The sequence below is a fragment of the Calonectris borealis genome, chromosome 22 (genome assembly GCF_964195595.1).
Source record: "Calonectris borealis chromosome 22, bCalBor7.hap1.2, whole genome shotgun sequence".
Lineage (NCBI taxonomy): Eukaryota > Metazoa > Chordata > Aves > Procellariiformes > Procellariidae > Calonectris > Calonectris borealis.
In genome coordinates this window covers 5657825-5681896 of record NC_134333.1, presented here as the reverse complement: position 1 = coordinate 5681896, position 24072 = coordinate 5657825, and the positions used below count along the sequence as shown (strand labels likewise).

General features: G+C 56.3%; 1 protein-coding gene across 4 annotated transcripts; it reads left to right on the top strand.

The window, feature by feature from the left end:
- Positions 1-332: 332 nt before the first annotated feature.
- Positions 333-23904, top strand: PLEKHM1 (pleckstrin homology and RUN domain containing M1). 4 transcript variants are annotated; one of them, XR_012676890.1, is made up of 15 exons: positions 333-403; positions 1674-2119; positions 2532-2846; positions 6424-6512; positions 8200-8447; positions 10134-10769; positions 12781-13174; positions 15088-15328; positions 15814-16722; positions 18438-18583; positions 18767-18960; positions 19416-19479; positions 20050-20207; positions 20501-22356; positions 23059-23140. XR_012676890.1 is itself a non-coding variant. In XM_075171225.1 (14 exons), the coding sequence occupies exons 4-14, from the start codon at positions 6471-6473 to the stop codon at positions 23186-23188; spliced, it is 3162 nt and encodes a 1053-aa protein (XP_075027326.1). In that variant the 5' UTR covers positions 333-403; positions 1674-2119; positions 2532-2846; positions 6424-6470; the 3' UTR covers positions 23189-23904. The 4 variants fall into 4 exon arrangements, 3 of the variants coding, with proteins under 3 accessions (XP_075027326.1, XP_075027327.1, XP_075027328.1); XM_075171225.1 differs by lacking the exon at positions 20501-22356 and having other exon boundaries at positions 23059-23904; XM_075171226.1 differs by lacking the exons at positions 2532-2846; positions 20501-22356 and having other exon boundaries at positions 23059-23904.
- Positions 23905-24072: the final 168 nt, after the last annotated feature.

The window sequence follows — 24072 nt, the reverse complement described above, 5'->3', positions numbered from 1 at the left end:
CCGCGTGTGCATGTGTCTGCACGTGTGCCTGCCATGTGTGTGCACGTGTCTGCACGTGTGTGTGCATGCGTGCATGCGTGTGAACATGTGTGTACGTGTGTGCATGTGTGTGCATGTATGCATGCGTGTGCATGCGTGTACATGTGCGTGCATGCATGCGTGCGTGTGCATCACTGCGTGTGCAAGTGTGTGTGCGCGTGCACGTGCAGCACGTGTGCGCGTGCCCCTGTCCGCGCATAAGCGCGGGCCTGCGCGCCCCTGCAGCCCCGCCCCCTGCCCGGGGTGGGCGTGGCGCGGCGCGCCTCGGCTCCGCCCCGCTGCGCGCTGGCGTCGGGGGGGCGGGGCGTGCGCGCTCCCGGCAAGGCCGGCACTTCCGGGTTCCCCGGCCGGAGGCGCGGAGCCGGTGAGCGCGGGGGGGGGCGAGGGGGGACGCGCGGGGGGGGGCACAGGGACGGGGCGGGGGGGGGGCGGCCAGGGGGTGCAGGGCGATGGGAGTCAGGGGTGCAGGGGAGCGCAGCCGGGGGGTGCAGGGTGTTGGGGGGCAGGCAGGGGTGCAGGGCGATGGGGGTTCATGGGGTGCAGGGCGATGGGGGGCAGGCAGGGGTGCAGGGTGATGGGGGTCCATGGGGTGCAGGGCGATGGGGGTTCATGGGGTGCAGGGTTTTGGGGGGCAGGCAGGGGTGCAGAGCGATGGGGGTCCGTGGGGTGCAGGGCGATGGGGGGCAGGCAGGGGTGCAGGGCGATGGGGATTCATGGGGTGCAGGGCGATGGGGGTTCATGGGGTGCAGGGCGATGGGGGGCAGGCAGGGGTGCAGGGCGATGGGGATTCATGGGGTGCAGGGCGATGGGGGTCCACGGGGTGCAGGGCGATGGGGGGCAGGCAGGGGTGCAGGGCGATGGGGATCTGTGGGGTGCAGGGCGATGGGGGTTCATGGGGTGCAGGGTGATGGGGGGCAGGCAGGGGTGCAGGGCGATGGGGGTTCATGGGGTGCAGGGCGATGGGGGGCAGGCAGGGGTGCAGGGCGATGGGGGTTCATGGGGTGCAGGGTGATGGGGGGCAGGCAGGGGTGCAGGGTGATGGGGGTCCATGGGGTGCAGGATGATGAGGGGTACAGGCAGGGGTTGCAGGGTGGTGCCCCACACCCCCCACACACCCCATGGCTGCTGACCCTTCCCCAGGCCTGCACTACCCCAGCAGGGAGGGTGGGCAGGGCCCCAATCCATCCCCACCCTCCCGGGTGCCCCCCACAGCCGCGACCCCCCCCAGGGGAGCCTGGCCGGCGGCCTTGGCCTTGTGCTGAGCCTCCCCGTGGCCCCTCCATGGGGGGGCTTGTGCTGCCGCATGCCCACGCCATGGGCCAGGTGCTCCTTTCCGTGGGGTCCCCTGGGGGGGCTGCTGGTCCTCGACCCGCTCCCCCCAGCACCGACACCCCAAAACTCTCCGCCTGGTTCCTCCCTATAGTCCTCACGCCGGCCGAAGGGGCTGTACCCCTGTGGAGATCCCAGCACCTGCGGGGTCTTTACAGCTTTCCCCGAGTTACTGTGCGTTACGTTCTCTATAAATTACATTTTCTCACTTAAAATGAGGGGTTGCGAACGAGCTCTGGGTAGTTCCTGTGTCCAGCAGAAAATGCAGAGTTTAAAGACCCCGTTTCTTGTTGTCTTAATTCCAGCAACCCCTGGTTTCCCCCATCAAGGGATGCGAGCTGCCCGCCCTGTCAGATGGCCACCGAATCAACCGGGAGACTCCAGCACCGGGAATCCGAATCGACACAAAAATCGGGACTATAAGTACGGGAACATCTTGCCGCAACGCGCTGGGGGTTTCACAACTTGCTTCGCCCTTGCGCGGTGGCTCTGTCGGCTGCGACACTGGGGAAAATCAACCCCGGCTTTATTTACGGCTCCAGCGAATTGCAGCCTGGTACAGGAGTAAGCAACAGGCTAAAAGAAATTCTCATTTTTGAGTGTTTGAGAACACAAGCTTGCCATCAAGGGCAGAACTAGGAGTTTAGCGGCTGCTTCGCCTCTCCCGGCTGCTCCGGGGCGTCCTGCTCGGTGCCGCGGGGGCAGAAGCTGGAGGGGTTCATCAGTGGCGACTCTTCTCCGACCCCATCAGGTTTGTCAACCGCAAGGAGGAACGTTTCCATGGGGAAGAGGGTGGCGTGTTGGTCCCCGTCCCTTACGCGATGTCTGTGGGAATCGCGACGATGCTGAAGGGTGCCGGGCTGGGCGCAGAGAAGGAGCTGAAGTCGGACCGTGAGGGTCCTGCTGCTGCTGCGAGCCGGGGCTGGGCTCTAACCCTTGCCGAATTATTTCCGAGGGGTTTTATCCTGCAACAAGCCAAGCCCCTGGCTGTGCCAGCTGACTTCCCTGCTCCTGAGCCGCCTCTGCTTGGGGTCGGGTTGTATTTTAAGCGTGGCTGGGTGTGCACGGGCTCTGGGTGGAAGGCTCTGGCTGTGTAGGAGGAGAGGGCTGTCCCGACACCGGCCCTTGGACCCACGGTCCCATCAAAGCCCTTATTTCCCCAGGGCGGAGGGTGCCTGGTGCAGCACTCGTGCTTGGAAAATGACTGGCTCCGCGTCCAGGCCTTGAGTCACCGGTTCACGCCATCGTCGTGGGCTGTTGTTTTCCGTTCGCAAAGCATGAGCGGTGACCTGCTGTTTATTTATAACTCGGAGAGCGTCGCTTGTTGGGAGACTGAAGAGCCGAGCCCTGGGACGGGGTCTCTGCTTCTCCTAGTACAAGGCTTGATTCAAACAAGCCATTCCCAAAGAATTTGGCTGGTTTTGCAGCAGTTTGGTAAATAAACAGCTCTGCTCTCGCACCGGCGACTCTCTTCCTCGGTAGGTTTAACCGCGCCAGCTTGCTGGCTGTTTTTATTTCTCACTTGGTTTATTTTCTTTGTTTTACTCGAGCTGTTGTGCTCTGCCCGCGTAGCCTCTGGGGCGGTGACTGCTGGGAAACGATGTGGGGGTTTTTCTGCTGTAGATGTGCTCGTCTCTGCGTTTGCACGTCCGTCTCATCTCTTATCCTTTCAAGATCACGAGGAACAGTCGTGGCTTTCCAGGATCTGCCTGGAAGTGCTTTGGTGCTCTCCGGTTCCTTCTAGAGCCGGCTAGCCCAGCGCCAGGGCTGCCGGTCCCATTTCCCTGTGTTTCACCAAAGACTTGCGTTAGGTGAAATCCGCCTCGGAGCTGGTTCGTTGCACTCATTATTCAGGAAAATGCTGTCCCAACAGAAGCGGTGCCGTGTGGATTCGCGGCGCTGGAACAAACTGGTTGGACTGGTCGTGGTGGGAGTGGAGAGTCCTCCGTGGTGAAGGCGGAGGGTGTCCTCCTTGGCGTCTCACCTCTTGCAGATGCCGGCGAAGGAGCGTGTGTTTTGGGGGGAATACCGCTTAGTAAAATCTGGACGAGGTCTTTGCAAAAACACCGCTGTCACCCCCTCCCCTGCGACCGGCTGGGGACACCAGGGTGGCTGACACCGAGAGCATGGACAGCGGGTGCAGTCCTGGAGCTGAAACACCCACGCTGCCTCTCCGGGCATGAGAAATGCCACCCTGTGCCCACGGTTTGCTTCTCCCACCCTTGGGTCTCTGCCCCCAGCTCTTGCACCTTGAATTTGTCTTGGGTGGGATGCGTTGCTGGCTTGCAGGGTGTGTGCAGGAGGTGGCGGGGAGAAGGGCGGAGGCTGCCCGGCCCCAAGGAGCCTGACGCTGCCTGAACCTCCCGTGCGGAGGGCAGAGGTGGGGATGGCTCTCTGTGGTCCTTATCGACCGCTGCTGTCACTTAGGTGTCTTTTCGTTCCCCCCAAAAACCCCCAGCAGCTCCTCGAGCCTCTGGGCCAGAGGTTAACGTTTCTGTAATCACTGCGCTCCCCCATTTCTGTGTTGCAACCCGAAGAGAGGAAATCTTATGACAAATCGTGGCGAAAACGGTTTCCTTTTCTATAAAATTGTCTGTGAACTCTGGAAACGCTGAGGATTGATCTGGGGTTTGACCCCAAAGAGCTCTCGACCTGCTGCTCCGAGCAGGACTGGCTGCTGTGGTATGTGCACGGGGTGCTCCAGGTCTGGGATGCTCCGGATTCGGGCTGCTCCGGGTCTGGGATGCTCTGGATTCGGGCTGCTCCGGGTCTGGGATGCTCTGGATTCAGGCTGCTCCAGGTCTGGGATGCTCTGGATTTGGGCTGCTCCGGGTCTGGGATGCTCCGGATTCAGGCTGCTCCGGGTCTGGGATGCTCCGGATTCGGGCTGCTCCGGGTCTGGGATGCTCCGGATTCGGGCTGCTCCGGGTCTGAGATGCTCTGGACTTGGGCTGCTCCGGGTCTGGGATGCTCTGGATTCGGGCTGCTCCGGGTCTGGGATGCTCTGGACTTGGGCTGCTCCGGGTCTGGGATGCTCTGGATTCGGGCTGCTCCGGGTCTGGGATGCTCTGGATTTGGGCTACTCTGTGTATGGGATGCTCCGGATTCGGGCTGCTCCGGGCCTGGGATGCTCCGGATTCGGGCTGCTCCGGGTCTGGGATGCTCTGGATTCGGGCTGCTCCGGGTCTGGGATGCTCTGGATTTGGGCTGATCCGGGTCTGGGATGCTCTGGATTCGGGCTGCTCCGGGTCTGGGATGCTCTGGACTTGGGCTGCTCCGGGTCTGGGATGCTCTGGATTCGGGCTGCTCCGGGTCTGGGATGCTCTGGATTTGGGCTACTCTGTGTATGGGATGCTCTGGATTCGGGCTGCTCCGGGCCTGGGATGCTCCGGATTCGGGCTGCTCCGGGTCTGGGATGCTCTGGATTCGGGCTGCTCCGGGTCTGGGATGCTCTGGATTTGGGCTACTCTGTGTATAGGATGCTCTGGATTCGGGCTGCTCCAGGTTTAGGCTGCTCCGGATTTGGGCTGCTCTGGGTCTGGGATGCTCTGGATTCGGGCTGCTCCGGGTCTGGGATGCTCTGGATTCGGGCTGCTCCAGGTTTAGGCTGCTCCGGATTTGGGCTGCTCTGGATTTGGGCCACCGCTGCCTTCAGGACCGGCGGTGGCCGTGTAAGAGCTGGTCTGCAAGCCACGCTTCCACCCTGGTCTGACGGCTCACGGTGCAGGGAGAGGGGCGGGTTGAGGCAGTCAGCTTTGCTTGGGGGAAAGCTGTGGGGTTTTTCTGTTGGCTTGGAAATAAAATCTGAAGTATCGATGCCACACCAAGCCTGTTGTCTGCCGTGGGCATGACCCTGCTGTCAACTGCTGAGCTCTGTCCTTCTCCTTGCTTCCGACTCAAGGGAATAAATCTCTTCTCCGACCTCTCGCATCCTTAGAAAGCTTTACGGTGGCAGCTGGTGCCGGAGCGTCTTTCAGACCCTTTTCAGCACCAGGACGCGCTGTGTTAGAGCAGGGGTGCGGCCGTGCGGCGGGTGTCTCGCTGCCAGCCACGTGCTTTGCTCACAGATCCTCCAGGCACAGCTTGGTTTCGGCAGAGGGCCCTGAAGAAGAGGGCAGGAGGCCAAAAGTCAGCAGTCAAAGGGCCCTTATTGCCTGCAGTCACCCTGCAGTTGCAGATGACCCCAGCGAGGCGGCCGCTGCCTGCTCGCCTCTGGTTTTGCCGGGGTTTCCCGTAGCAGGAGGGCACTGGTTTTTCTCCCTCTCCCACCAAAGCCGGCAGCAGCAGAGCAGCCCTGCCGTATGCAACCCCCAGGAGGGGGAGATCCTGGGCGGTCCGGCATCTACCTCTGAACGGAGCGACTGTAAAGCTGATGAAGAACCAGTATCCTTCCTTCCCGGCTTTCCAGACAGCTCTGTGCCATCGGGGCGAGCGTCCGGCTACCTCCGAGAGGGTCTGTCCCCGCTGCGTTCGGCAGCAGCATCGCTCCTCCGGCGAGTACCGGAGCTGCTGTCACCTCCGCCCAGGGTCTGCTGGGGGGTGACACCCCTCTGTCTGGGCCACCTTAATGCCATTCACGTGGGTTTTGGGTGCCGTCGTTCGGGCTCACTCGCTAAATGCCTGTTTTGATGCCTTAATGTCGCCTCAGCATTGCAGGTGATGTAGAAACCGAAGGGAAGCAGTCCCTGGCCCTGCATCGCTGCTGGCTTGACCGGCCCGACGTCTCACCCAGGGTTAGGGCTGCCTGCGGGCAGCTTGCGAGGGTTAATTACTCCCTCTTGCAAGGGTTAATTACTCCCTCTTGCAAGGGTTAATTACTCTCTCTCTGGGTCTCTCGGCCAAGCTCTGTTTTGCCTGAAACTCTCCTGGTCCCTGGGAAGCGTGGCGTGTTTCGATGCGGTCGTGGGTCGGTCCCAGCTTTAAATTGGCAGCGGTCTGGCCGTGAGCGTTGCAAAACGCCTCGATGCGTGGTCCGCGCCTCTTGCGTGATGCCGGGTGCCCCTCAGATGTAAACCAAATGGGTGCTCAGACGTGCTCCTCCTCCTTGTCCCAAAGGTGACATGTGAAGGCAGCGCCCGGCGTGGGGAGCGGCAGCAGCTGAGATGCATTCGAGCCACGCCGATGACCCCAAGGAAGCCATACAGGTGAGCGAGACGCCCTCAACCTCCCCAAATAGCTCCAGTTACTCCCCAGTGCAATTCCAGTTACCGGCGGGGACGTGGTAGGACTTGTCAGTGCTGCCAGCTGGAATTGGGATGGATTATATGGGTGAAGGGTGGCTCGGGCTTTCCGGCAGAGAGGATCCTTGATGGTTTGTCTGGCAGCAGGGGGGTTAAAGCAAATAGGGTGGCCATGAGTTAAATCACACCAGACGCTACCTTCGGCTTTGCCCCTCGTGGCAAGACCCATCGTGGGGCAGGGGAAGGTGCTCAGCCCCGATACCCGGGTGAAGCAGCATCGCTGCTCTATATATTTGGGGTTTCTTTACCCGGCTTTGGGAGTCTAAACACGTTTTAATGAACAAAGTTCAAACCCAGCGGTTAAAACCGGGTGTTTAATTCATCCCGCAGCAGAATTAATTCATGCACGACAGATAAAATCGTCTCTCTTTAATCCTGTTAGCCCACGGTTGGTGCTTGCGGGGGTGTTGCTTGCGCTAGCAGATCTGCGGGGCAGCTGGAAAGCAGCTCCTGCTGCAAGAGGTATCCCCTGGTACGGGCAGGGAGGGGGTGCCTGGTCCCTCAGCTGTTGTCCTTGAACTACAGCTGCTAGAAATCTTATTTAAATGCTGAAAAAAAAAATATCCTGGGCTGGCAATTTAATACGGGGTTTGTGCAGCCAACCCAGGCTGGTGTTAAAATCTGCCCTGCCCCGGTCGCAGCGGTTGGTGCTGTTTAGCGTTTGCCTTGAATGCTGCGTGATTGATGCTGAAACGTGAATTGTTTGATGGGATCCCGGCTGAATTTGCAGTGTTTGCCAAATGCCTGCTGGGAAGTGCAACTTTCATTTTAAATAAGGTTGATTGAGACATCCGGGCTCAGCTGCGTTAGAAAAAAAAAAATAAAATTCCTCTCCACCAGCGTAAAATTGTTAAATTCACTGAACTTGTTTCTTTTCGATTGGTGTGAGAAAGAGGGAAGCAAAGCTGCTGAAAGGTAGAATTCCCGTGTTGCCTCTTCAAAGCCCGCCGAGGCTCTCCGAAGGCAGCAGCTAAACCCCAGCCGTCCTTCCCAAAGCATCTTTTTTGGGGGGGCCCGTCCCCAGCAGTGCCCGTGGGTTAATCAATCGGAGCTGCTGAGGGTGAGATCGATGGCTTTGATTTCTGACTCGTTAGCGCGTCACATGCTGCTTGGGCTGATCTGCCCAAGTTCAAGCGGTATCGCAGCCCTTATTACAGGTTACCTCCTTTGAGTTTCTCGTTTATCACCCAGGCGTATTTAATCCCTGTGTTTCCCCCAAGCAAGTGCCTGGAAACAGCCGATTTTTTTTTTTTCCCTGTCCTCTTAAGCAATTTGGTGTCTGCAGAGGAAGCGCTGCACGCTCTAAAGACAACCACAGCGACCCTGTGGGCCGCGAAACGCCAGCTAAAATTGCACAAATTACTCATTTAAAAAAAAAACCAAAAAGCCAGATAAACGGTGATGCTAAGAGCGTGAGTCCCCAGCTTGGCCAGTTCAGCTGTAACGCTGAACCGCAAAGCACGTGGATGAAGCAGGAGTCATGTGGTGCTTCGTTCTGGATGAGCCTTGCCGTTTTTGAGCCCTTTTATATGAAATCTTTCCTAATATTGATTTTTTTTCAAATGCAAGCGTGTACGTACTTGTCTTGCAGCTGATCAAGAAGCAACTGGTGAATGCCATCAAGGCCTTGCAGAAGCAGTACGTGACCTCGGATGCCGTCGTAACCAGCGACGATGGGAACGCGAACACCCTCTGCAGCGCCCTGGAAGCCGTCTTCGTGCACGGGCTGAAGGCGAAGCATATAAAGACAGAGAGCGGGGGGAAAGGGAAGAAAACAGGGGGTCGGGGACCGCTTCCCCAACCGGTCTTCTGGGGTCTGCTGAAGAGCATTACCCATCGGTGAGTGCCCGTCCCCGCCGAAACGTGTTTGCACGCTCAGGTTTATCCCTTCTCTTTGGTGCAAAAGACACAAAATTCAGGGAATGGTGAACAGGAGGATGGCTCGATGGAAAGATAGGGCTCTACCCCATCCCGGGTGCTCAGTCCCTTCAGTCGGAGGGAGAGATGCTCTCACAGGGTGTCTCAGGGGGCTGGGGCTGCCCGGGGCCGCCGGGAGATGCAGGTAGGAGAGCAAAGCCCGAGCGATGCAGGGCTGGGCACCCAGTGCTGTCAGCACGGCCCCTCTCAGGGTCTGCAAGGGGTAAAGTGCCATTTAGGCATGAGCCCGTGTCCCCAAACAGTTAAGGAATCATAGAATCATGGAATCATAGAATCATTAAGGTTGGAAAAGACCTCTAAGATCGAGTCCAACCGTCAACCCAACACCCCATGCCCACTACACCATGTCCCTAAGCGCCTCATCCTCACGTCTTTTAAATACTTCCAGGGATGGGGACTCCACCACTGCCCTGGGCAGCCTGTTCCAAGGCCTGACCACTCTTTCAGTAAAGAAATTTCTCCTCATGTCCAATCTAAACGTAGAATCATAATGAAACGCTGCTGCCGGCTTAGGGCACACCCCTTTCTTATTTATTTTTGGGTGCCAGGCTGTATATGGGAACTCGGTGTCCCCGGTGCGGGGATGGCGTACGGCAGCGGTGGGTTACAGGGTACACGGCACGGGGGCTCTGGTCTCTCTTCTGACCTGGACCTGCTTGGGATGCTTGGCCTCCATTTCCCCGTGTTCAAGATGAACATCACTGATGTGTGAGCTCTGAGGAGGCCTCACCTGGGTAACTATCGTTATTTGCTGGGGTTTTTCGGAACACTCCCTAAGCAGAGTCCTCCCACACTAAATAACAGCCCACATGCAAATAGTTTTGAAAGCCTCATCCAACTCCATCACCAACTCTTAAATTATGAACGAGCGGATGAAAGGAAGTCTTTCACATGCTACGGGGGATATTTTTGTGCCCTTTGAAGGTTTTTTCTTCTTTCTTGAGAGACGGATTAAAAAAAAAAAATTACAAAACTTCTGCTTTGTTTTTTGGAGCATCTGCAGCACCGACATGAGCTGCGGTCAGGGAGGATTAGGGAGCGTGGTGTCGCTGTTGGATTTTGGGGGAGAATGGTTGAAGTCGGGAGGCTGAGATTGCTTGAGGAGCTCACACATGACCTGGTCTTTTTTTTGGGCTGCCGCAACAGTTTTCACTGTGTTTTGGCTGATTTTAAATTTGAAACTAGGATTTAAACATGCGGTTGTCACCAAGGAATATCCAGCCAGAGCAAGCTCCACCAACGTGCGGGGACAGTGGGAATTTCCCCCTCTGCATCCTTGGTCCAGGGCGAGCGATGCATGGGAGATACCTCCAGCCAGAGAGAGGAGAAGCACCCAGAGGCACCCCAGGGCCGCCTGGGGTGGTTACCAATATATTTAGCTTTGGGGAGTTCAGGAGCTCTTTTTTCTCCGTGGGAAACCATGTTTTCCATAGAGGAAGGAGATTTTCCACAGCCTTTTTTGACCCAACTCCTAAACTCCCCGCAGGTTGGGCAGTTCCTGATGGAGAGTGCCCCTCCTGCACCCCATGATGGACCGAAACCAGAGCCGCTCATGTCCTTTTCTGTTCTTTCTCTCCCTTTCTCCAGAAATATTGTCTCGGAGCTGGAACAACTCATCTTTATCAACACGGACGTCGGCCGCTGCCGAGCCTGGCTGAGGCTGGCTTTGAACGATGGCCTCGTGGAGTGTTACTTGAAGCTGCTGCTGCGGGAGAGGTCCCGGCTCCCTGAATACTACCAAGCGACCGCTCTGCTCTTAGATGCTGAAGAATGCGAGTTTCTCCTTAGCTACTTGCAGGGTTTAACGTCCTTAACCTTTGAGCTCTCCTATAAATCAGCTGTTTTGAACGAGTGGACCATCACCCCTCTGTCCCTGTCTGGTCTGTGTCCTGTTTCGGAGCTGCTGGAGCCCCTCACGTCCTCGACATCCGAACCCCACAGAAAAGCATCACTGGGTTCGATCTCCCAATCATCGGGGTCGGATGAGATCGAGATTCAACCCTCCGTCCTACCCATCAGCAAAGCCAGCAGCAAAATCAAGCTCACGTCCTCCTCCTTGAGCCTTAACACCACGAGCTCGTCCCAGCTCTCCTCCAGCCTGGGCTCCGACAGCATCCTCCCGGCTCACTGCGCCCGCAGTCCCGAGCGGAACGAGGAGCCGCTCTCCTGCGACTCCGACCTGGGGACGGCCACCGCCGAGGACCTGGACAGGTCGCTGCAAGAGTGAGTCTTTTCCCAGATCTCTCTTCAAAGGGATTTTTAACCCTCTCCTGGGCTCTCATTTATTTTCGTGCTATAGGCAGGAAGGTTTTCTCTCCTCTTTTTCTTTAACAAGTTATTTTTTTTCCTCCTGGAAAGAGCCCGAAAGGTAAAAAGAAACACTCAGCACGGCTTGCTGGGACCCTGCTGCCACAGCAAATGAGCTCCTGGCCATGAAGTGTGTGTCAGTCCTCTTTACCGGGGCAGAAACGTCAGAAAAATGCTGCTCCCTGCTTTCAGGAATGTCACATCTCCCTGGCGTACGCTGGGGGATGCTCCGGGGCTTTCTGCGGGGGGAAAGAAATGAGTTTGGTCACAGGAAAGGGTTATAATTTGCAGCTTCGGCAGATAATTTAGAGGAGGGAGGTTGTTAGTTTGTCATCCTCGTGATTTATTTCTGCCAGCGCAAAGATTTCCAGCGGGTTATATAAGCTCTGAGTAATCAGTAAATATTTTCCCCGCCACCTTTAAAAACCTGGCTCTGAAGGAGCCTGGCCTTGGGGTGCTGGTTGGCGAAGGCACCCACTTCCCGATAAGGGTCTTCAGGAGGGTTCAGGGCTGCAGTCTGTTCTTCCCCATCGATAATGACATCGTTACCCACTTCTAGGATTTTTGCATCTTGTCATGATCCTAGAAGAACCTGCCTTGATCGGATTAAACTCGTGATGGAAAGACGTCGGTTTGAATTTTACTCTTGGGCTGGTTTAATTCAACCTAGCTGGCGGTGAAGCAGGGGCATGGGAACAGCGTCCCATCTGGCCGGGCTCCACTAATAATTGCTCATTAACGGTTATGAAAAAAAATGTAAAATTTGGCACAGGGTCCGTGGCTGGATACGTGTCCAGGAGCCGTACGTGGGGCTGGGGCCGTGGGGAGCACCCAGCGCCCTCCCTCCAGGAGGAGATGTGCATCAGAAGGCAATTAAACCCCATTAATGCGCGTAGGTAGGAAATGCGTCCTTTGCAGGCAGGGTCCTTGCCTGCGCTGGGGTTGAGTGCTGCTCCGTCGGGCACAAATCACACGTTTTTCTGGTAGCAGGACTGGCGCCACGGGGTTTTTTTGCAGCCGTACAGTGCTGCCAGCCCGCAGGAGACGAGCAGTGATGCTGAGCCCTTTTTTGGGGTGGTTTTAATTTGCAATAACTGGGTTTTTTTACAGGTTCTGGTTAACGTAGCTACATTCTTTACATATATAAGTGCCAGGTCCTGCACTTGGGCCACAACAACCCCAGGCAACGCTGCAGGCTTGGGGAAGAGTGGCTGGAAAGCTGCCCGGAGGAAAAGGACCTGGGGGTGCTGGTCGACAGCGGCTGAACATGAGCCGGCAGTGTGCCCAGGTGGCCAAGGCGGCCAGCGGCATCCTGGCCTGTATCAGAACTGGTGTGGCCAGCAGGAGCAGGGAGGTGATCGTGCCCCTGTACTGGGCACTGGTGAGGCCGCACCTCGAATCCTGTGTTCAGTTTTGGGCCCCTCACCACAAGAAGGACATGGAGGTGCTGGAGCGTGTCCAGAGGAGGGCAACGAAGCTGGTGAAGGGCCTGGAGCACAAGTCTGATGGGGAGCGGCTGAGAGAACTGGGGGTGTTTAACCTGGAGAAGAGGAGGCTGAGGGGAGACCTCATCACGCTCTACAACTACCTGAAAGGAGGTTGTAGCGAGGTGGGGGTCGGTCTCTTCTCCCAAGTAACAGCGATGGGACGAGAGGAAATGGCCTCAAGTTGCGCCAGGGGAGGTTTAGATTGGACATGAGGAGAAATTTCTTTACTGAAAGAGTGGTCAGGCCTTGGACCAGGCTGCCCAGGGAAGTGGTGGAGTCCCCATCCCTGGAGGTATTTAAAAGACGTGTAGATGAGGCGCTTAGGGACATGGTGTAGTGAGCATGGGGGTGTTGGGTTGACGGTTGGACTCGATGATCTTAGAGGTCTTGTCCAACCTTAATGATTCTATGATTCAAACTGGTCACTCTTCTGTTTCCAGGGTGTTGTCCGAGTTCAGCAAAGCCAAGCCAAGCCTGGAAGCCCCGGAGGGGGGGCTGGTCCCCAGCGTACTGGGCTGCTCCCCACGGCCGCCCGCCTGCCCCCCGGCCGCGTCGCCCGTCCCCCCGGCACCCTCCCGCGGAGCTCGCCAGCAACCGCCTCCCAACGCCGACAGCCCACGCTCCGCTCGGACAGGCGACGCGGCGACCGCCAGCGATGGGGATGGAGATGCAGCACCGCAAGCCGGCGGCACAGCCGGCGTTTCGGCCACGCGGCGTGGCGGTCCGAATGGAGGAGGGACAGGCAGAAGCGGCACGGTCAGCAGGAATGAGGCAAGCCAGGCTGTCCGCAGCCCGACGGCCGAATACCTCCTTTCTCCGCTGCTGGGTTGTCCGGTAGGTGTTACAGCTCGCTTGCTATCAATCTCCTTGGTTTTATGCTTCCTGACCGGCACATCTAATGGAAAAGGAAAATAAAACTGGTGACAGCTTCTGAGTAGGCACCGGTTTCTCCAAATTCTCATCTTGCCTGCTGCTTCCAGCCTTCTGACAGCAAGTTGGGTGTAAGTGATGCTCCCTGCTCCATGAGCATCTTCTTGGACCCCGTGGAGCTGTATCCACGCAGCTACCCTGGGAGAAATTGGGTCGAAGTCGATTTTCCCTGGTAAAAGAGGCACCAAAGCTTTTGAAATCCTGCCTGGCCTGCCACTCGTTCCTCGCCAAGAGCGGCTGCAACAGGAAATTTTTGGTTTTGTTAACGATATCTGGAGAGCGATGAGCTCTTACACAAATCTGGCCGTAAGCTCTGTGCAAGCCGATAAAACAGCCTGAGGGTCGAGTTTCTCATGGGGACTTTTCTTCATTTATGGTGCACGTAAGAGAAGGGAAAAAGCAAAGGACAGGAAACAAATTGCAGTTTTCCAGTGGAAAAATATTCACTCAGCACATCTGTTCCCAGAGCAGGATGGCATTCCGTGGTGCTTAGGCTAGCTTAAACAGCGGCAGATTTCTTAGGCTAGCTTAAACAGCGGCGGATTTCTTAGGCTAGCTTAAACAGCGGCGGATTTCCCCTGCTGCCAACGAGGAGACAATCCACTTGCTTTTGATTTTAGGAAACTCTTTGAACAGCCCCATCCTCTGTCTAATTTGTTACTGACTTTTCCATCCTGGTTCCCAGCGTTTCCATCCTGGTTCCCAGCGTTTCCATCCTAGTGGGATTAGGATATACTTCATACCCCCCTAAACTGTTTCTCTTTTTGGTCCCTGCTCCTTTCAGCTCCCTCCCAGTTATCCCATTTCCGCTGCTTCCTCGTGGCGTTGGGCCAGTTTGACCTAATCTATGTATAACATACGGTGTCAACAGGAAATTCCCCCCCTGCTTCCGCATGACTCACGGAGCAACCTGCGTTCCCGGTCCGGGAGTAAGCCGAGCCTGCCTGTATGTTGGGAGCTGCACCCCAAGTTACCGGTGATCCTTGCTGCAGGGTGGTGATGGCTCTTCTGCTGTCATTTGGTTCATTGTTCAGAATAAAAAGCTCTTGGAAAGCAGGGTAGGGTAGTCGAGAGGTCGTTCCTGGTGGGATGAAGCTCCGGAAGGGATGCGGTGGGTCTAGGGAAGCTGCTCCCTTTTGTCGGAGACCTTGTCCCAGAACCTTGCTCAGTTCTTATAGCCAGCAAAAATTCCTGGAGATGTTACAGCCGTGTTTTCTTTCAGCTTAATGAGCTTTCTTCTGCTTGTGCGTCTCATCCCCTCCTGACGTACAGAGACAAAGGATTCCTCTGCCTTCCCTGCCTTACTTTTTGCCTGTACTGATCAGGCCTGGTGTTTGTAGCATCTGCTCGTAAGCCGTAGGTCTCTATTTCATCCTAGACATCTTCTCCGTACCTCGCCCCATCTCTGTTCTTCCTGGAACAAGGATGGTGCCGCTGCTCCAGGCAAGCTTCTACCCTTCCACGGCAGGTTTTCCATGAAAACCCTGTTTTTTCACCCTCTATCAGAAATATTTCCAGGACCAAATACCTTGTATGTCATTACTGCAGGGAACGTGCTCTCCCTCTGAGCCCCTCGATGATTTTAGGAGGAGAGAACCGGTCAGTTTTGGACTTTATAATCCCACCAGTAGATAATCCTGGTATTTGCCAGCTGCCGACGCAGTTCCCGTGGAGCGTTCCCTGATCGGAGGGAGCAGGGGAGCCATCCGCGTGGGGACGGCCAGATTCAGCCTGCGTGGGAGCGGTCCCCGTGGAGGGGCGCAGGGCGTTCGGTAAGTTTGATAATTAATATTTTTTTTTTTTTTTTTTTTGAACAGAAAAGAAAGAGCTGGATCTCAGAAGATGATTTCTACAGGCCTTCTCCGGGACAGAGCAGCGAAAGCACGGCTGACACTAATGGCTTTGGGCCGGAGGGGGCTGACGAGGGTCCAGCCCCAGGGCTCATTAGCGCTCTTGACTTGGAAAGGCTGTCGGTGCCGTCCTCGGAGAGCGGGAAACCCAAAATGTCACCCGAACGGGAACAAAAAGGCTTCAGCGTTGTGCATCGCAGGCAGATGGGTACGAGCCGCCCTCCCCTCTCCTGCTTTCGTGTCTACGCTGGGCAGGGCTCAGGGGCTGGGGGGGGTCTTTCGGGTGATGGGCAGTTGGGGAAGCCCAGTTTGCCATTGCTGAGCTGGTGGCAGCACTAAAAGCTCCAGAAGGCAGTGGGGCAGCTTCCCTTGGCGTTGCTGAGCCCACGATAGCTCTGGAGGGAAGCGTTTTAGCGGGAGAGGAGGTATGTTGGGTGTCTCTGTCCCCACGTCTCCGTCCACTCTGCGGGACGCATTTGCTTTACGCTATTCCGCTCGTTCTCAGCCTCAAAACCCAAATGCGTGCAGACAGGTTATGGAGACCGAGGTCCTATAAACTCCTGCCCCGTCCCACCATCCACCAGGACTGGCTCTCAAAGCTGCGATGCCTCTGGTTGCTCGCTCTGAGCCACCCGTTGGCTTTTCTCTCTCCCTCTTTTTTCAGTTAAACTAAGACATCTGCTTTTGCCCCAGGTCTTTCCAACCCTTTCCGAGGGCTCCTGAAGCTGGGCAGCCTGGAGCGGAGAGGAGCCATGGGGATATGGAAGGAGTTTTCCTGCGAGCTGTCGCCGCTGGAGCTCCAGCTCTTTTTGGACCACGAGGATCGCATCTGCGTCGAGAGCTATTCCCTGCTGCGGTGCGAATCGCTGGCGCTGACACACTCGGATGGCCGTTTCGAGCTGGTTTTCCTGGGGAAAAAACTCTACCTACGAGCTGCTTCTCGAGATGAGGCTGAGGACTGGTTAGACAGGATCCGCGAGGCGCTGCAGAAGTGCCGGCCTCAGCTGGAGGAGGAGGAGTGGGAGACGCTGGAGTATCCAGAAGACGGTGGCGAAGGCCAGCCTGTCCAGAGCGACTCCGCTGCTCTTCTCCAGTACAGCGACGTGCCTGGGAACAGCTTTGACTGGACTTCAGCTCACGAACCGGAGCTGGATGCAATAAAAGAGGCTGTTCTCTACGTGGACGTAGACAAAACCTGGGTCCCCTTTATTTTTTCCCTGTCTCTAGAAACTTTAAAGTGCTTTAAAGTCAGAAACAACGATAAAATTTTAAGCAACAGTTACGGTATAGAGACTATCCAAGACATCCTTCCAGACACAAGCCTTGGAGGACCTGCCTTCTTCAAGGTGATCACCTCCAAAGCTGTCCTGAAGCTGCAGGCTGAGAACGCAGAAGAAGCGGCCTCGTGGAGGGAGCTGGTCCGAGGGGTGCTCATGTCCTACCTGGAGAGCGCGGAGGAGGCTCTGACGTTGGGTGGCAGCTTGGACGGGCACTCCCAGGTCATCCTGAAGAACATCGTGAAGGAAAACGGCTTCTTGTTGCAATACCTGGTGGCCATCCCCACGGAGAAGGGTCTGGACTCACAGAGCTTCATCTGTGCAGGTAGATGTTGGTTTGTCCAAAAACCCAGCTCCGTCTTGGAGGATAATATTGTGTTCATTCACGTTAACGAGGTGACATCAAATTAGAGATGTCCTGGGTCCTGCCAACCCGTTGCAGGCCAGCTGCCGGTTTCCCCATCCAAACCCCAGGTAGCACCAAAGCCCCTCGGTGGGATTTCGCGTCCCAAATCAGTGGCACTTTTGGTGGTTTGTGTGCACAGGGTGAGTCCCCCGACGCTGAATCCCCATCCCAGGTCCAACTGGGCTGCTACTGGGCTCCTATTTAAGATGCTTATGGTATAGACAGTGGTGGGTCACCACCACATGAAGGCAACCTTAGATGGACCAAGAGGCCCAGGACTCTCTTCCTGGGCATTTTGTGGCCCCAGCTTGCAGGGAAAGTGCAGTCAAGGGCAAATGCTGTTTTTCCGGTAAGGCAGCACAGGAGCAAATATTGCGATGGGTGTGACAAGCTGATTTTGCAAAACATGCATTTATCCTTCCACTCGGCACGCGGGGCGATGCTGGTTTAATAGGATAACACTCGCTGACCTCCACGGCAGGTATAATTTGCTCTTTACCTTGGTAAGTTAATTAAACTTCAGATTTCTCTCCTGCTTCAATTACATTTCTTGTATCCTCCAGCAGGTTTTTTTTTTTTTCTTTTAATCTCTCTTCTGGTTTTTTTTTATATATATATTTTTTCCATTCTACTTGGTCTCTACCTTCCCCTCCAGGCTCTGTCCTGCATCTTCCACCTACCAACGGATGGAAGCAGCAAACCAAAAAGACAAATTCCCAGTTTTTATGTGTAGGTTTTCTTAGGGGGCTGCCTGAGCACACCCGAGCCTGGCACAGGAGTGGTTTCCTTATGAGCCAGGGTGTAACGAACGATAAAAACTTCTTTTTTTTATTAATTCAAAGAGCAACACCTGACCTCCATGAATTTTTTTTACGGGATGCGCTCCACCTACCCCAAAGCATGAAGGATGGGGTGGTAAAGCCTTCCCCGAGGATGGCAGAGGTTCGCTTACGCTTGATCAAGTTATTTTAGAGAACTGAACCCGTTAAAAATAGCACAAAGAGTTTTCCTGCCTTCCCAACTCCGAATGAGATGCGCTCGCTTTTCAAGTCGCTATAAAAACCCTGCAGATTTCCCCCAAAACCCGAGCTGGGTTCCTCCTGGGCTACCCACCGCTGTAATAAAGGCTTTTTTTGGCTTAATCCATCCCAACCTCATCCCTTGCAGATGTGGTTTTGGTACCCTGCGGCGGCAGCGGGAGAGAGAAGGGCTGAGTGAAGGCAAAATGGGGCAAAGCTATGGGAGGAGGTGATGAGGCAGGCAGGTGGGATTTAGGTTCTTCCCTAAACCACTGGGATGTTTTCAGAATTCACTTTCCCTAAAAAAAAAAAAGAAACAATTGAACTACTTGATGGATAAAAGTGGGTTCAGGGATAATCCAGACTCCTTTTTTATGGAGGAAAAAGTGAAACAGCTCCCGCTGGACCATCGTGGTCTTAAATCCACGGGGAAGGGGCTGGGGACCTCTCACCGAACGTTCTACAAGTGCTTTAGCTGATCTCCAACCCTTCCAAAAACTTTCTTGCTCCATCACCCCCTTCCCAAAAGTTTCTCCCCCCATCCTGGCAGCAATGGGAATGAGCTCTTGGGGCAACGCGCATCCCCTCTCATCGCCTCGTCCCTGCTCCCTGCAGGCTGCTCCAGGCAGATCGGCTTCTCCTTCGCAAAGCCCAAGCTCTGTGCCTTCTCCGGTCTCTACTACTGCGACAGCTGCCACCGGGACGAGGAGACGGTGATTCCCTCGCGCCTCATCCACAACTGGGATCTGACAAAACGAGGGGTAAGTCTGGGCTCGGGCGATGCAGGGAGCAGGAAAATACTCCTGCATCTGCCTGTGCTTCCTGAAGGTCCATCTGAACGTTTCCACCATCAGCAGAGGTGGAGATGTCCACCCTAGATCTCCCTTCAAGCCTCCTGGGCTGCTCCTCCTTGCATGCCCACCTCTTGCTTTTCTCTGCCCCAGGTTTGCCGGCAGGCTTTGAAGTTCCTCACCCAGATCCGTAATCAGCCGCTGATCGACCTGAAGCTGGTCAACGAGAGCCTCTACGACCACGTGGAGAGGATGGGACGGATCCACCGGAGCAGGGAACAGCTGAAGCTGCTGGGAGATTATCTCATCATGTGCCGCAGCGGGGCCCTGAAGGAGCTGAGCAAGCGGTGAGGTCCCTCTCTGGGTGACATTACGCCTGCATCCCCCTCTTTGCACCCCGATGATCTCCTGGTCCTCCTCATCGCTCGCTTTTGGAGCGGGGAGCGATGCTGCCGAGGCATGGGCTGCTTTTTAGCTCCATGTCATCTGCTCTAAGGAGTTATCCGTCTGTTGGCTCGGTCAACACATTGAGATGTAACTCGGGAAGCACCTTCCTGACCAAGGAGCTTCTGGCTGGACAGGAAACACCTGGGAAAATAGATATTTATTTTCTTTTCCCCGCCTTTGAAATGCTCTCACACGATTTCCAATGGCAGGATTTGGGATGTGTGGCACGACGCGAAAATCAGGTCTGCGATGATTTCCTTCAAGAGTCTGCATCATCCAGGCTCCTCCTTGCTCCAAAGCTATTGGAGATGTGGCGGAAATCATCTACCACCTTCCTCTCTGTGCTTCTTTGCAGGCTTGATCACAGGCACTACCTCTTGGAGTGTCCCCACAAATACAGCGTCGCTGATCTGAGGCAGGTGAGAGCTTTGCGTGATCGTAGGGGTTTTGCTGGTGAAAACATCCCGGTTTCTGTCGGCCCTTCATCATCATCAGTAGAAGGTTTCAAATAACTTTGTTTTCCTTCTGCCTTGCTCTCATCTATCATGTGCACTCCGCAAGCTTCGCATCAGCTTCAAGGCAAATAATTGCCTTTCTTTTAATTTGCCAAAATAATTGGTACAAGCCTGTCTCCTCCGAGAACTACAGAGGTCACACAAGATAAATTGCTTCACCTCTATTTAAGCCAGCATTGGTGCTGGTGCCTCTCCATGCAAACTTGTATCTGTTGCAAATAACGGTGGAGGTGATGGGTGGTTGGATTTCGCATCGACTCCAAAGCCAGGAGCCCCATCCTGGCAGGTTGGGGGGGGCTGCTGTGGGTCTCTGGGGTCCCCTTGCCACCCAGGCACGTGGGGTATGGGTTATTTTTGGAGGACAGCCTTGTCTTCACGCGACAGGATGAAGCGTGGGTGTAACGTGGATTTTGCACCATCCAAACCCGACGGGAGACAGGCTCCGTGCCTGCCTGACCTATCTCTGCCCCACAGATAGCCGACGGCGTCTTTGAGACCTTCCTGCAGTCTCTGCTCCAGTTTGCTTCCCATCACGTCTACAACTGCGACCTGTGCACCCAGCGAGGCTTCATCTGCCAGATCTGCAACAGCAGCGACATCATTTTTCCCTTCGAGTTTGACACTACCACCAGGTGAGCGACATCCCCACGGCGTCCCGCTGCTGCGAGGCCACCCGAGCTCATGGTTTGGCTTTTCCCAGGAGCCTGGACCGTCCCCTGGGTCCCTCTCTGGGGCTCTCCGCTTTCTAGGCACGTAGCCCTGGGGTGGCCTGGAAGTAGCTCTGAGCTGGTCGTGCATCCCCGTGGTACCCATGTCCTTGTGGTACCCATGTCCCCATGGTACCCGTGTCCCCGTGGTACCCGTGTCCCCGTGGTACCCGTCAGCTCCAAGGTGTTTCCAACCAAAACTGGGCTGTTGGGGCCAGGAGAGGACCATCCTCGCAGAGCCGAGATGTCACCGAGCAAGGTGGCTTTGCAGATTGAACACGCACCCAGCACCTTGCTGTCAGCCTGCAAAAACCTCGTTGGGTCCTGGGGCAGCAGAGGGGCCGAGGGCAGGAGGAGGAGGAGGATGAAGGTGCTGGGTGCCCCTGCCTCACGTCGCATCTCCTGTTTGAATTCAGTCCGGCCCCTTTCAGGGCTTGCAGGAGGGAAGGAAAAGCAGCAGTGGGACTGTTCATACACCCCTCTACAGCCAAGGAGGGGAGGAAGGACACACGGACACGGATTTGGAGATAAATAGTGGGCAGCCCTGCGAGATGGGCTGGCGAGAGGCTGGGGCCATTCCCAGCAGGACAGGAGGGATGCCGGCTTTCATTTAGGTTTTTCTCCTGCCTGCAGAGCTCGCATCCTTTGCAGGCAGGGTCCTTGCCTGCAATGGGGGTGGTAGAAGGGGTGTCTTTATCCCCACCATCAGAGTTTTCTAAAGAAACCAATATCAAACCCTTCCAACCCAGGAGCCTGGTCCATCGGAGGTGGAGAGAGATCCGCATCTCAATGGTTATTTGGTAATGGTCGACTCAGAACTGGTTATAACCGTGGTGGAGACGGTTAACAGGTTGATGGTCTGCATGGTCTTGCTTTGCCTGGCGGTCCCTAAAAGCGAGCAGCGACATCCAGAAGCTGCAGAAAACGCCAACAAAACCAGGGTCCTTGGGTACCCCGTGCTTTACGTGGTTGCAAATATTTCCAGGGTGGCTGAGCAGGGTTGCTCGCTCTCCCTCCTTGCCGCAGGGACAGCATCGTGCTTATTACCGAGGACAACATCCCCAGGGAACCGATTTTCCCTCGAAAAAGAGCGTATGAGCTCTGGAAAGAGCAGGCACGCGGGACTGAGCTCCGCTGGCAGCCGGTCGGAGGTCTCATGTCCTGTAAAGCCGGGCTCTGAAGTTTGTTGACCTCCTTTTTTTTTTTTTTTTTTTTTTTTTAATTCATTCCTGGCGGAGGAGGTTGTGCAGCAGGAAAGCAGCTCGACCAACATCCTCGCCAAACTCAACCCGGCTTTCCTGCCCCTCTGCCCGCCCCGGGGGACAGCCGGCTGCCGGGGTCACGCCGTTACTCGCCGCAGGATGCGTCTGAAACACCTCCTAACAATAAACCCAGCTGGGCGCGGGACGTTCTTTGTTTTTTTTTCACGGCAGCGGCGGCCGCTTCCTGCAGCCGTTGCTCTGGCAGGTGGAGGCAGGGGATTGCTGCCTTTCGGCTGCTGCTCGCTCAGAAACACGCAGGGTAAAAAACCAACCCCCCCCCCGGCTTTGCAAATCCCCCCCTCCGGCGCTCGGGGAGGAGCCTCCACTGCTGCTAATCCGGAGAAGCCACGTGAAAATATATTCCACTGGGAAAATGCACGGCGCCAGGCAGCACCCCCTGTCCCATCTATCCATGCACAAGCCTTTTCCGTATCCTGAGTAACTCGGGGTTTGCAGCCGTCTGTCGGGAGCAGGATTTGACCCGATATGTCAGGGTCCCGTGCCTGACGCACTGCTGGGCGTTTCTCCGCTCCCCTCTCCACTCATCCTTCGGAAAATTAAGGTATTCAGTGGTATTCACGCATCGATTGTGCACCAGGTATTTGCACTTGAGGGCATTTAAAAAAATAATCTAGCTGACCCGCTGGCATGTGGATGAGCTGCATTTTGCTGCTACTGATGAGGTGGGGGATCGCGACCGGGAAAAAGTGAGCTCAGCCTTCGTAGCGTGGACTTTTCTTCTGTTGACTCAAGATAAGTAGTGAACGCCCCTCGCAGAGCTGGGTGTCTCCTCCCCGCCGGCCCCGCGCAAGGTATAATTTCGGGCTGTTTACATTCCTGCCGCGGCGCTGAGCCAGAGCAGGGAGGTCCCAGGCAGGCGCTGGCAAGACCTCCCCGGAGCCGGCCGGCTCAAAGGCAACGCCATCATCCTCGGCTGCCCGTCCCCTTCCCTGCGGCTCCGATGTCCCCAAGCAGTTTCCTTGCCACGTGCAGGGTCCCCGCAGTCAGGTTGGGGGGCTCCTGGCTGCCCCCCAGCCCCGGCGAGCAGAGGATCCGTGCTCTGAGTTGCATCCCATCCCCACCGGCGATGCATCCCCCAGCCGGGCTCTCGCCGCCCTGCACCGTCGCAGGCTTTGGCGTCTCAGCCTTGAAACGTTGCTCTTGTGCTGTCAAAGCGAGGTGTAAACCTCACTCAACATCTCCCTCTTTCATCTGCAAAAAACGGGCAGCGGGCTGGCAGCTGCCCGCAATGTTCTTTCCGGGTGAGCTGCTGCTTTTGCTCTCAGCTTGCCGGAGGTGGATCTTTCGCTCGAGTAGTTACAGCTCCTGCGAGCAAGGTTCGTCTTGAGCTAGAGCTGGCCAGGGCTCTTTGCTCAGCAAGTGCTCGGAGGAAACGGAGATGAAGAAGTGTCCCCAGGTCTGGTTTGGTGGGGAGGAGTTTGCTCTTTGCTTTGCTGTTACCAACAGGGTGAAATAATTGGGGTTTTTTTCCCCCTCTCTTTGGTTTCTCCTAGGTGCAGCGAATGCAAAACCGTTTTCCACCGGGACTGCCAAGCCCGTGCCCAGTCGTGTCCCCGCTGCGAGCGCCGGCAGAGGTACCAGCGAAAGCTGGAGGCGGAGGCCAGCGTGGAGCCAAGCCTTTAGCACCCGGGGACCGACCTCGACACTGCCCTTGGCTTCTCATCCAGCCGAGGGGAAGGAGCCGGTGGGAGGCGGAAGAGAAGAGACCCCCCCCACCCGGGAGCTGATCCTGCGCCCGGCCCTTCCCTGGGGACAGGGAGCTGGGGGATGCGGCCTGGGTGCTCCCGCCCCACGGAGGGACCCTCTGCCAGCCCAGGGCTGAGCAAGGGGGACTGGAGAAGTGCGTCCCCCCCCCCACTCACACTGGGGGATGCTCCCAGTCACCCTCCTGGTGCCAGCCTGGGACATCCCCTCCTGGTGGAAACCCAGCGGCTTTCCAGGGTGTAAATCAGGATTTCCAATCAAGGGTGTGGATAACTGACATTGATTAAAGCTCTAGTTTTTTAGGATGTTCGATACTGAAAAAAACGGTATTTTTTTACGTGGGGGTTTTGCACAAGCTGGCCTGCTCCAGGGAGGTGACGGCAGCCGCGCGGGGAGGGGACAAAGTGACACTTGTGCCTTTAGGGACCTTGCGTGCCCCGGGGGGACCGCGGGCGCCGGGGCCGGCCGAGCATCTCCCGCCGGGAGAGCCCAGCCATCACCGTGGCCTCCGGGAAGAGAGGGGAGAGAAGAGCCGGGCTGCTCCTCCCCGCCTGCTGCTTTTAATCCTGGGAAGAAATTTTATTTTCCTTTCACCCCTCTCCATGCAAAAATAATTAAAGTTTATTTAACAACGAGCGAAGACGTCTTTAGGGTTTGCTTCTACGCATCGGGTGCCGAATCCCGCGTCCGACCTGATGCTGCGTCTGGGTGGGAGGAGGGTTGGGGACGGGGATGCTGCCCGTCCTCCGTCCTCCCTGCCCGTCCTCCACCCTCCCGGGTGTTGCGGGGTGACCGGGGCACCC

What these genes read in the sequence shown, in the direction of transcription:
- PLEKHM1 (XM_075171226.1), top strand. Translation starts at nt 6,471, where the DNA reads ATGCATTCGAGCCACGCCGATGACCCCAAGGAAGCCATACAG. An exon ending in ACCCCAAGGAAGCCATACAG is followed by an intron (nt 6,513 to 8,199) that starts GTGAGCGAGACG and finishes CTTGTCTTGCAG; the next exon opens with CTGATCAAGAAGCAACTGGT. An exon ending in GAGTTTGACACTACCACCAG is followed by an intron (nt 20,208 to 23,058) that starts GTGAGCGACATC and finishes GGTTTCTCCTAG; the next exon opens with GTGCAGCGAATGCAAAACCG.